Genomic DNA, 12,735 nt, shown 5'->3' with positions numbered 1-12,735 from the left:
TGGGAGCCGCCAGTGCGCGTGCGCCTTGCTCTGAGCAACCGTTGCCGGGCATGCGCATTGCTGCCCGCCATTCCGGGAGTGGTACTGAGATCGACTGGTCAGGGTCGCTTTCTCTCTGTCCTGAGCGTCCTCGCTACCTGACTTGAAGCAGTAGGTCCCCAAATCAGTCCTTCCGGGACCTTAAGTGTGAGCAAGTATGAGGGGAGAGCCGGTGGGCCTCGGGGTGGTCGGGGCAGTAGATCTGTGACGTGCTAACTACATACATGTAGGTTCTGAGGAGCTCTCGCCCTTCTCCTCACAGGCGTCATTTCACTCATCCTCGTGGTCGTGCCGGGGCAGGTGAGGACGGTGGGCTGAGGAGGGGAGACGGAGACGGGGTTCCTTAAGCCTGGGCGGAAGGGGTGGGGGGTGGGGGGGCTTGGTCGGGCTGTCGGAGTCCCGGCAACACCGGGAACTGCCGGCAGAGCACAGAGGCCGAGGTCCTCGGTGGGACCGTGGGTAGGGAACGGACCGGGCGGTGTAGAAAAGGCCAGGGAACAGGGAAGGCTGTGGGCTCGTAACTGGGTCCCCGACATTGGTAGTGCACTGGGCAGAGGGTCAAGGCTTGCGGGGGGCGGTGGGTCTGTGTTGGGACTAGACAGACACCTGCCTTGACCGTGCCAAGACAGCCATAGGCACTATGCAAAGGACGGTTTCTTTCTCTGTGTTCCAATAAAGCATTATTGAAGGGTGGGAAATGAACCTCGTAAACGGGAATGTGATGAAAGCAGCAGCGACTGAGGTTTAAATTTCCGGCAGTGTTCTCTCCAGTGCCTTTAGTGGGGGGGAATCTAACTGTGAGACTAAGCCTCGTGTTTTCTTTCGCCTGTCCTTAAGGTGATTTCTCGGCCAGCTTGGCTGATGTAGATGATCTTGCAGCCAGTACATTTGGTGCGACCACAGCGTGTACTGTATACTTACCCTGGGTTGGTTTTGAATGTATTTTCAAAGGAAAGATATCAAAACATTTGGCCTTGGAAGTGGTATACCTCTCCGTTAGAGTATGTTTCCCAAATGCCAAGATTCTACTTTCAGGGTGAAACATGAGTGGCCGTGTGAGATCCAGATCCAGATCCAAACAAGGAAGAGAGGATCGAGGATCTGCCCAGCCAGCTGCGCGTGTGGTTGTGAGTACTGCCATATTTGATGTTTCCCATTACCACACATCGCATTCTCTGGAAATTTTGATGAGCTACAAACGTACCGATACAGCGATAAGAGCTCCTCGGCTGATAAAGGGAGGGAGACTCTGAACCCGAAGGATTCCGTATTTGTGCTGCCCGTGGTGGAAATACACGCTGTGACTTCTTGGTCATGCTTATTAACAACAGATTGCACCTGTCCGCCCCAGCAGAGTTTACAGTAGCCTCCAAAGTGGTTGGGGGTACCTCTTCTTGAGTACCCGCTGTGTGGGAAGAGGAACTTTTAAGAATAAGTCTAGAGAATCATGTCTGGGGACTGTCTTTATACTTACTCATTATCTGCCCTAAAAGTGTATGATGTATATTTTATACTGTTGGCATGTGTTAACGACACAACTATTTATTTGTATGCAGACACCGCCCCCCACACAGGCCGAGCAGCTGAAACCAAAGGAGAAACCAACTAAGACTCAGGATATTATACCCGATCAAGGGAAAGAAGTTGAAGGAGCACCTGTTATTCAAGGTGAAGGGAAAGGGAAGAACAGTGCTTATGGGGGCGGGGCGTGTATGTGTGCATCATGCATTATGACCTAACCAGACCAGGAGGAAGGAAAACATTCCAGGAGAACCTCGGTCATTTCCGAAAAATGGATTGAAATGGGAAGAGGAGAGTACAGTTTACAGCTTCATGCAGTCCTTCCCGGTACTGAATTTCCCCTTCGTCCTCAAGATTTGATCAGTGTCCTTGAAAACAGTCTTCTAAATTACAGGACACTGTTTAACTACAAAGCCATACATCGATTCACTAGTCTAATTTGTTCCTAGAACATTCTAAGGTGCCCTTTTCATTCATTTCATCGAAAGCATAAGCAGCTTTTAACAGTATTTGCGGAGTGCCGAGTCAACATACCTTCTAACATGTGGAGCTAAACCGATTTGCTTTAGGGATGGTAGCCCCATTTGAAAAAGGAGAAAACGAAGGCTCGGGGACTGTACTTTGCTAAAGACTGCTTGGCACACGGAGACATAATTCAGATTTCATTACAGGGTTTGTGTTCTTGGGGGACCCGGCTAGCTCAGTGAGAGCATGTGACTCTTTGAACTCGGGGTCGAGAGCTGAGGCCCCACATTGGGTGTAGAGATTACTTAAAAGAAGAATTCAGATTTTTGTTTTGTTTTCTAAAACCTTTTTTAAAGAGTTGTGTTATTCCTACCATCTGTACTGTTGTACAAACAAGTGAGCTGTTTTGTATAAAATGCTGAATAGTGAAATGTGTCTGCAATGTAAAGGAGCTTAATACTGGCACAGGCATAAATCCAGTTCAGTGGAGCAGGAGTGAGACTCCAGAAAAGTATTCAATTAATCATGGCCCCTGTTCGATTCATCTTTTGGTATGGTATGTTTGGTAAGTGGTGGATCATTCAGGAAACTGGTATCAGGGTCACCATATTATTATGATTTTTATGTGCGTTTAAAATGTAGTTAAATAATTTTGTGACTAGGAAAATCAAAAATATCTTAAAATGATTATGAAAGAAGAAATGAATGCCTTCCAAATATAGCATTTTTATCAATTACTTGTAGTGAATTATTGATATTATTTGTCTGTGGGTTATTTTCAGAATTCCCCATTAAGTGGGTTCTACAGTATGACTGGCATTAAAGCCCATTAATTTCTTTCTACCCTACTTCCTTTATTCTCATTGTAAGAAGTTTATTAGTCAGTAATGTTTTGCTGTTATTTTTTTCTTTGTTCTATACATGAGTCATTTATCATTAGTTAGAGGGTCTTTATACTGAAATCTAACTAGTTAATTTTGTCTAATAAAATTTTGAGGCGCGGGATCTCACTAATATAGGATTTGTCATATTGGCCCACAAATAGAATCAGGTAATCGTTCTGTATATTACACGTTTTTGCAATATTTTTTAATTTAAGAGAGTTAGGGAGAGCACACAAGTGGGGGGAGGGGTAGAGAGAGAGGGAGACGCAGACTCCCTGCTGAGCAGAGCCCCATGTGGGTTTCAGATTTCAGGACCCTGCCTGGCCTGAGTGGCAGGCAGAAGCTTAACCACTTGAACCACCCAGGTGTCCCAGGAAATTACATTTTAATTACCATCCTATCTGTGGTGTAGGCTTCAGATTTCTTAGATAGCTGATGCTTTCTACTCTCACTTTCGTAATATAAAGGAAATACAGATTTAGTGTGGTTTATCTTTAAAGTGTCATTTGAAATACAGTATCATAATACAGAAAAACAAAGATGTGAAGTCCATCTTTCCATCACTTTTTTTTCACACTAGCCTACATGCTTCTGTCTCATATAACCGAAAGAATATTATCAGTTCTTTGGATATATTTTATGTTGGACACCTGGGTGGCTCAGCAGTTGATCGCCTGCCTTCAGCCCAGGGCATGATCCTGGAGTCCCAGAATCGATTCCCACATCGGGCTCTCTACATGGAGCCTGCTTCTCCCTCTGCTTATGTCTCTACCCCTCTCTGCATCTCTCATGAATAAATAAATAAATAAAATTTTAAAAAGATATATTTTATGTTTACTGCTTAAACCTGTAACCTTTCTCTTTTTTTAGGGCCTGAAATGAAATCTGAACTACAGGAAGTGGCTCAGCCAATGACTGGGGATAAAAGCGAAGATGGTCCTGATGTGAAAGGGCTGAAAATTCCAAACCTAGAGCCCATTAAAATGCCAGAAGCAGGTATGTGATCCATTATGAACGTTAAAAGTATGTGGTTTCCGTTTTCTTCAGTATTACATCTTTCATAATATAAGTGTAATATTACTATTACTTTCATAATAGAATTCACCTATAAGGATACTTTGACAGGTAGTTTAGAACCTAAATGCCTGACTTCCTGACTTATTAGACGGTCAGGTATAGGAACAAATTGGGTCAAATCGTGTTGAATTATAAAGATGAAGACAGTTGTATCTGAGTGGTTCTGTTGGCTAAATATCCCACTCTTGATTTTGGCCCACTTCATGATTTCAGGGTAATGAGATAGAGTCCCATGTCAGGCTCTGTGCTCAGTGCAGAGACTGCTTGGGATTCTCTCTCTCCCTTGGCTCCACCCTTCCTAGTGTGTGCACTCATTCTATCTATAAATAAATTTTAAAAATCTTTTTGAAAAAAGGTGAAAATGTTTTATTTTATAGTATTAGTACGTTAACCAATAGCTAATAATTTTACAGTTTAATACTTTCTGCCTTTTAACAAATACAAAATGATTTGGAATAAATACCAGTTTGTATAAAATATGCTGAGGCAGTGAAGTAAGTTCTAGTAGCAGCTGAACATAATTTGTGTGACTCTTAGAGAACCCCTTAATTCAAAATCTCACCCTTAATCACCCATAATTAGTGAATTATGGGAGGTGATGGATTTATTAATTACTTATATTTATCTGGTAGTCACTCCACCGTGTAAATATTGAACAAATCATTGTGTTGTACACTTTACACATACACAATTATATTTGTGAATTAGTCTTAAAAAATATTTTTCAAAAGCGCTTACTTTTAGGGGCACCTGGCTGGCTCAGTTAAGCATCTTCCTTTGTCTCTGGTGGTGATCCTGGAATACTGGGATGGAGCCCCATGTCACACTCCCTGCTCAGTGGGGAGTTTGCTTCTCCTCTGCCCCTCCCTCTGCTTCTTTTCTCTGGCTCACACTCTCTCGAATAAACAAAATCTCTTTTTTTTAAAAAAAATAATAAAGCTCTGTTTTTTTTAAGATTTTATTTTATTTTTTTAAGATTTTATTTATTTATTCATGAAAGACCCAGAGAGAGGTAGAGACAAAGACAGAGGGAGAAGCAGGCTCTTTGCAGGGAACCCAATTCTGGACTCGATCTCCAGATCAGGATCACGCCCTGAGCCAAAGGCAGATGCTCAACCACTGAACTACCCAGCCATCCCCCCCCAAAAGCACCTATTTTTAGAAATAAATATCTGACTTTTCTAGGTATCTTTTTATTCCTCTCTATTTCCCATTTCTTCTCCCTCCCTGTCTCTATTCATTTCTTCTTTTTTTTTTTTTACCATGCTCTAAGTCACAATATATATGAGCTTCACATTTTCATGTCAGAAATGAAGGCAGAGGAGATCCCTGGGTAGCTCAGCAGTTTAGCACCTGCCTTCCGGCCCAGGGCATGATCCTGGATCCCGGGATCGAGTCCCACATCAGGCTTTCTGCATGGAGCCTGCTTCTCCCTCTGCTGTGTCTCTGCCTCTCTCTCTCTCTCTCTCTCTCTCTGTGTGTGTGTGTGTGTCTCATGAATAAATTAAATATATATATATATAAAATTATATAGTCTTACTAGCTTTGAGTCTCTGCCTTCATTTCTTTCTTTTATAAAAAATTATATAGTCTCACTAGCTTTGAGCTAGTCTCAAAGCTTCTTTCTTTCTTTCTTTTTTAAAGATTTTATTTATTTATTCACGAAAGACACAGAGAGAGAGGCAGAGACATAGGCAAAGGGAGAGGCAGGCTCCATGCAGGGAGCCCAGTGTGGGACTCAATCCTGGGACTCCAGGATCACACCCTGAGCCAAAGGCAGATGCTCAACCGCTGAGCCACCCAGGCTTCCCTATATAATTTATTATACAAACTCAACACTGTCAAGTGTGAAAAAAGACATTATTCATAATCACACTAGGACTACAGGTTGAAATGGGGACAAATGGTTATCCTACTTAACCAATGACATTAGAACTAAAGTAAACCAAGGAAACATTTTTGGACTTCTGCATAATAGAGAAAAAAAGAGTTGTAGTACTGGAATTTCTATTTACTCAAGCAGTAACAAATGTGACATTACTGTTTTAATATCCTATGTTCAGAATATTTTTTCATGTTTTTTTATTGAAATAATACTGATTTAGAAACTTTATTTGGTTCAAGGTGCTTTTATATGTTACTTGGATTTTAGTAAAAGCACACAATTTTTGCTAGTAAAAGCACACAATTTTTGCTTTCATTTGTAGCTACTTTTTAATAGGTTCATTTCATTTAATATGTTCTGAACATGAACAGCCTTTTTGTTTCCTTATACCAATAGAAAGAGTGGTGTGTTTAAAATACATTAGTAAAATATGTTTGGAAGTGTATCTTATAAAACAAAAAGTGTGGTCCCTTGTGTACCGTTAATGTCATCTAAATAAAATTCTACTAAGTAATGTTCCCAACTGTTATTTTGTCTTACAGGTGAAGGGCAATCACAGGTGTAAACAAAAACAAGCTGGAACTATCAAACTGTTCTGATGGCAGATATTTGACTCTTAAAATTCTCTTAATAAAGTTTTGAACACTCTGCAAAGAATCTTATAAATCTTTTATTAAAGTTATTATCAATACTTAATGATATTGAAAATTATATCACTTTGAAATTTTATATTCTGATTGAGCTGGTATACACAAATATATGTGTACATTGATATTCCTTCTAGCAACCTTGCTAAATATGACAATTCCACAAGTTTATATCTAGATCCTTTGTGATTTCAAAAATGTAGCTATTAATAGGCTGCTTCTGACCAGAATCCTAACCAATGACATAAAATGTTAACACAGGGCACCTGGATGACTCAATGGTTGATCTCCTGCCTTCAGCTCAGGTCATGTTTCTGGGGTCCTGGGATGAGTCTCACATTAGGCTCCCCGCGGGGAGGCTGCTTCTCCAACTCTGCCTCTCTTTCTGTGTCTCTCATGAATACATAAATAAAATCTTAAAAAATTAAAAGTCAACACATAGTTTATATACTGTATTTTTAGGATAAAGTAATCTATAGAAAAGAAAATGTTAATCGGAGGACAAACATTATTATATGGTCTCATTCATTTGTGGAATATAAAAGATAGTGAAAGGGAATAAAGGGGAAAGGAGAGAAAATGAGTGGGAAATATCAGTGACGGTGACAGAACATGAGAGACTCCTAACTCTGGGAAACGAACAAGGGGTGGTGGAAAAGGAGGTGGGCAGGGGGATGGGGTGACTGGGTAATGGGCACTGAGGGGGGCACTTGACAGGATGAGCTCTGGGTAATTATGCTATATGTTGGCAAATCGAACTCCAATAAAAATTTTTTTAAATGAATAAAAAATAAAAGGTGTATAATATAAAACAAAAAAAGAAAATGTTATTAAATCATAAGAGAAAGTACATTTACAGTACTGTATTATAAAAAAAAAATCTGTATAAGTAGGCCCACATAGTTTTTTTTTTTTAAAGACTATCCATCCATTCATGAGAGAAACAGAGAGAGAGAGGCAAAGACACAGGCAGAGGGAGAAGCAGGCTCCATACAGGAAGCCCAATGTGGGACTCGATCCCAGGACTCCAGAGTCACACCCTGGGCCAAAGGCAGGCTGTAAACCGCTCAGCCACCTAGGGACCACAGGCCCACATAGTTCAACAAACCATGTTGTTCAAGGGTCAGCAGTAATCTGAATGGCCCCATTTCATTAAAAATATATCCATTCAGTTAATTCCATGTTATTAAGGATATAACAATAAAAGAAGATAGCATCTTATTCAAGGTCCACACATGACCTTAAATTAAATCCTTTTAATTTAATCAGTGTTATGATTTTCAGTGTAAAGTCTATTACCTCTGATGTAGTTTTGGAATGTAGGTGAAGTTTAGTAGGGTGAAGTCTGGATCCAATGACCAAGAAAGAATTCTTGCGATGTCTTTGGTGCAAAATGGTGATTTTATTAAAGCAAAAGGACAGGTCCCTTGGGCAGAAACAGCTGCAGCCCCAGGTTGTGAGGGGTAGTTGATTATACACTTGGGCGTTGGAGGAGGTAAGGAAAAGGGAGGTTTCAAAAGCATTTTCATATGTTTGGGTAGACTCACAGGATACTGGAGGCCTTGAAATTGTCAAGGTTGATTTTCCTTCTAGCAAGGCATTAAAATTACAGTTGTTGGGAGCTTCCTGGAGGAATAAAACACCCTATCTTCTTCAAGTATCTGTCAATGGTCTGCAGGTTATAAGGGCATTTAATTGTATCTACATTTCTTTCTGGAAGCTAGGTTATTGATAAGAATGCTTTGTTCTAGTAAATTACTAAGGTATTTGTAAACTGAGGGAGACTCATGTATTGCACAATACTCATGTATTGTAATCTATAAGTTAACTATCTTCTTCCTTTCCTTAGCTTTAGGGCAGTAAGGAATGTCACAAATATCTCACCTAGGGGGAGGGGTCACTTGTGGGGGGTCAGCTTGTGCTTTGTCCTCAGCTAGCCTTCTGTTCTGTCATCAGCTTCCTTGGTTAATTTTTTGGTGTCATTTTGTTTTTATTTTTATTTTTTATTTATTTTTTCTGTGAAAGATGGATGTAGTATGCTTTTTTTCAAATTTTTATTTAAATACTAGTTAGCATATAGTGTAATATTGGTTTCAGGAGTAGAATTCATCACTTCCATATAACGCACAGTGTTCATTGATGAAGTTTTGGAATATAAGTGAGGTTTGGTGGGGTGAGGTCCAGAGCTGCCAACCAAGAAAGAATTCTTGAGATGACTTTGGTGCAAAATGGTGGTTTTTTTAAAGCACAGGGACAGGACCCGTGGGCAGGAAGAGCGACTGCCTGGGGCCTGTGAGGGATGACTAAGTATATACCTGGGAGTTGGGAGGGGTTTAGTGTGGAGGCCGAGAAAATTAAGGCCATTCCACTTTAAGTTCAGCGTTAGCACAAGTACAGCCATCCCAGGCCCCTGTGAATAAGAGCTGAACTTTACTTCGGTTACAGGAAAAAAAAGTTTACAGCTTAACACCCTAGAAAGCCCCATATTAGAATGAGAACAGAGCCCAAGCCAGTGGCAGAAAGTCCCATATCAGAATGAGAACAGAGCTCAATGCCCTTGAAAGCCCCATATCAGAATGTAAACAGAACTTGAGAAATTCCTCCACCCCCTCTGGAGGTCCCCTAGACCAGCCCATATAACTAAGCTGAAACCCACCTCAGGGTCCAGGTCCCTACTCTGCTGTGTTGGGAATACTTGGACCCAAGCTCGAGCTTGTAAATAAACCCTCGTGTGTTTACATTGGTGTTGGCTCCTTGGTGGTTTCTTGGATTCGCAGTCTTGGGCACAACATTTAGGATAGTGTATTCTCCAAGGAATTTTAGAAGCAAGGTTTCCAGGACCTTGAGGGGGCTAGCTATGGTTGGGAAAAGTTCATTTATTACCATCTAATATAACCTGAGTCATGAGACCCTTCAGATGTATATCGGTGGGCCATGTGCTTGGGGGATGATCACCAACCCGTGCCTTGGGGTTTAGAGAGAAAGGAAATTTCTAAAGGAAATTTTATATGTTAAAGCAGACTCCTAGATAAGGTTGCCTTTTGCTTTTAACAAAGTATTAACATGGAGGTAGTTGAGTTCATAGAGGAATGTCCCCCTGCCTGTTTCTTTTCCTTTTTCTTTAAGATTTTATTTATTCATGAGAGAAAGAAGCAGAGACACAGGCAGAGGGAGAAGCAGGCTCCATGCAGGGAGCCCGACGTGGGACTTGATCCCGGGTCTCCAGGATCACGCCCTGGGCCAAAGGCAGGTGCTAAACTGCTGAGCCACCCAGGCTGCCCCCCCAACCCCTGCCTGTTTCAAGGACTTGTCAGTGTGCTGCCCTGGGCTTTTGCTTTGTCCTCAGCTAGTCCTCTGTTACCCCATCATTAATCATAACAGCTGCCCTCCTTAATTCCCATCACACACATTTGGCCCATACCCCACCTACCTCCTTGCATCAACCCTGTTGTTCTCAATAGTTAAGAGACTTTTATGCTTTCTTTCCCTCTCTTTTTGCTCCCTTCCCATATGTTCATTTGTTTTCTAAAATTCCACATATGAGTGAAATCATATGGTATTTGTATTTCTCAGACTGACTTGTTTCACTTAGCATAATATACTCTAGTTCCATCCACATCATGGCATAGGGCAAGATCTCATTCATTTTGGTGGCTGAGTAATATTCCATTGTATATATTTACCACCTTTTTATCCATTCCTCAGTAGGTGGACATTTGGGCTCTTTCCATAGTAGTTTGGCTATGGTTGGCAATGCTGCTATAAACGTGAATTCAAGTACCTCTTCAAAACTGTATTGTTGTATCCTTTCAGTAAATACCTAGTAGTGTAATTGCTATATCCCAACTTTTTAACTTTTTGAGGAACCTCCATACTGTTTTCCTGATTGTCTGCAACAGTTTGCATTCTCACCAATAGTGCACAAGTGTTCCCCTTTCTCCACATCCTCACCAACACTTCTTGTTTCTTGTGTTGTTAATTTTACCCATTCTGAGAGGTGTGAGGTGATATCTCGTCATGGTTTTAATTTGTATTTCTTGACGGAGTGGCCAACGGCCTGCAGAGCAACATGTCTAAGTTTTACTGTGACTACTGCGACACATACCTCACCCATGACTCTCCATCTGTGAGAAAAACACACTGCAGTGGTAGGAAACACAAAGAGAATGTGAAAGACTACTATCAGAAATGGATGGAAGAGTAGGCTCAGAGCCTGATCGACAAAACAACAGCTGCATTTCAACAAGGAAAGATACCTCCTACTCCATTCTCTGCTCCTCCTCCTGCAGGGGGAATGATCCCACCCCCCCCCCCCCAGTCTCCCGGGTCCTCCTCGCCCTGGTATGATGCCAGTGCCCCATATGGGGGGGGCCCTCCCATGATGCCAATGATGGGCTTTCCTCCTCCTGGGATGATGCCAGTGGGACCTGCTCCTGGAATGAGGCCACCTATGGGAGGCCACATACCAGTGATGCCTGGGCCCCCAATGATGAGACCTCCTGCCCGTCCCATGATGGTGCTCACTCAGCCAGGAATGACTCGACCAGACAGATAAGGAGAGACAGGAACCCCTTTATATTCATTTTATATTACTTGTTCTACTTCACCAGGAGATCATGGTGCAGTGACTCTGGGTGTTTTCTACAAGCATAACAAGGAAGACTTGCTCCCCCTTCCTATCAAAGAAACAATAGTTTTTACAGGAGAGTAGTGGGACAAAAAAAAAGGCAATTTTCATTTGTATTGTGAAATGTGAAAATAAAATTGTCAACTGTTTTATTATTTTTTAAAGATTTTATTTATTTATTCATGACAGACACAGAGAGAGAGAGGCAGAGACACAGGCAGAGGGAGAAGCAGGCTCCATGCAGGGAGCCCTACGTGGGACTCGATCCCAGGTCTCCTGGATCACACCCCAGGCTGAAGGTGGCGCTAAACCACTGGACCACCGGGCCTGCCCTGTCAACTGTTTTAGTTTTTAAAAAAAATTGTATTAAAAAAAATTGTATTTCCCTGATGATGAGTGATGTTAAGCGTTTTTTGTGTCTGTTAGCTGTCTGGATGTCTTCTTTGGAAAATGTCTATTCATGTCTTCTGCCCATTTCTTAACTGGATTATTTAATTTTGGGGTTTTGAGTTTCATAAATTCTTTATAAATTTTGGATACCATCCCATTCTCAGATATGTCATTTGCAAATATCCTCTCCCATTTTGTACACTGCCTTGTAGTTTTGTTGTTTTCTTTGCTGTGCAGCAGTTTTTTATCTTGATGAAGTCCCAATAGTTCATTTTTGTTTTTTTTCCGTTGCATCCAGAGACATGTCTAGTAAGAAGGTGCTACAGTTAGGGCCAAAGAGTTTGTTACCTGTGTTCTCCTCTAGAATTTTGATGGTTTCTTGTTTCACATTCAGGTCTTTCATCCATTTTTTAAAAATATTTTATTTATTTATTCATGACAGACACACAGAGAGGGAGAGAGAGAGGCAGAGACACAGGCAGAGGGAGAAGCAGGTTCCATGAAGGGAGCCTGACGTGGGACTCAATCCTGGGTCTCCAGGATCCGGCCCTGGGCTGAAGGCAGTGCTAAACTACTGAGCCACCCGGGCTGACCTCTTTCATCCATTTTTGAGATTATTTTTGTGTATGGTGTAAGAAAGTGGCCTGATTTTACCAACATCATTTGTTGAAGAGACTGTCTTTTTTCCATTGGATACTCTTTCCTGCTTTCTTAGTTGACCCTATAGCTGTGGATCCATTTCTGGGTTTTGTATTCTGTTCCATTCATCTATGTGTCTGTTTTTGTGCCACTACCATACAGTTGAGTTAGGGACAAACATGGCAAGGTAGGGGGCCATGGAATCAGACTCACAGAAATCCCAAAAATGCTGAGGTGTAAGGAAACCAGAGACAAGGGAGCAAGCCAGACCACCCTGCCCTAGGTGTGTGTGGGGGGGGCATTTTTTATGACAGTTATCTGTGATCAATAAAGAATAACCTGACCACAAAGAAGAAATAGGCCAATAAAGATGTTATCACCAGTCCTAACTCAAACCAAGATAGCACAAAAATCTCAAGGCCACAAGATTCCCAGTCAGTTCTCAATAAAAGACTGCCACTACAAGCCCTCTGTGGAAACCCTGTTGGGACCTCTCTCACTTCTGAGAGCTTTCTCTATATCTTTGCTTAATAAACTTATATTGCTTTACTCACACTCCGT

At 41.6% G+C, this 12,735-nt stretch overlaps 1 protein-coding gene and 1 pseudogene across 6 annotated transcripts; both read left to right on the top strand.

Moving 5' to 3' along the window:
* Window positions 1-6,528, top strand: XAGE5 (X antigen family member 5). 6 transcript variants are annotated; one of them, XM_072815620.1, is made up of 6 exons: window positions 5-186; window positions 302-339; window positions 1,075-1,166; window positions 1,596-1,707; window positions 3,780-3,905; window positions 6,414-6,528. In XM_072815620.1, exons 3-6 carry the CDS (start codon window positions 1,083-1,085, stop codon window positions 6,434-6,436), a joined length of 345 nt encoding a protein of 114 aa, XP_072671721.1. In that variant the 5' UTR covers window positions 5-186; window positions 302-339; window positions 1,075-1,082; the 3' UTR covers window positions 6,437-6,528. The 6 variants fall into 6 exon arrangements, with proteins under 6 accessions (XP_072671726.1, XP_072671725.1, XP_072671723.1 ...); XM_072815619.1 differs by having other exon boundaries at window positions 5-194; XM_072815621.1 differs by having other exon boundaries at window positions 22-150.
* A 3,574-nt stretch (window positions 6,529-10,102) lies between these two features.
* Window positions 10,103-12,720, top strand: LOC140628724 (U1 small nuclear ribonucleoprotein C-like; annotated as a pseudogene).
* Window positions 12,721-12,735: the final 15 nt, after the last annotated feature.

The sequence above is a fragment of the Canis lupus genome, chromosome X, assembly GCF_048164855.1.
Source record: "Canis lupus baileyi chromosome X, mCanLup2.hap1, whole genome shotgun sequence".
Lineage (NCBI taxonomy): Eukaryota > Metazoa > Chordata > Mammalia > Carnivora > Canidae > Canis > Canis lupus.
This window is presented reverse-complemented; position numbering and strand designations above follow the sequence as displayed.

What these genes read in the sequence shown, in the direction of transcription:
- XAGE5 (XM_072815625.1), top strand. Translation starts at nt 1,083, where the DNA reads ATGAGTGGCCGTGTGAGATCCAGATCCAGATCCAAACAAGGAAGAGAG. An exon ending in AGGAGCACCTGTTATTCAAG is followed by an intron (nt 1,708 to 3,779) that starts GTGAAGGGAAAG and finishes CTCTTTTTTTAG; the next exon opens with GGCCTGAAATGAAATCTGAA. An exon ending in CATTAAAATGCCAGAAGCAG is followed by an intron (nt 3,906 to 6,413) that starts GTATGTGATCCA and finishes TTTGTCTTACAG; the next exon opens with GTGAAGGGCAATCACAGGTG.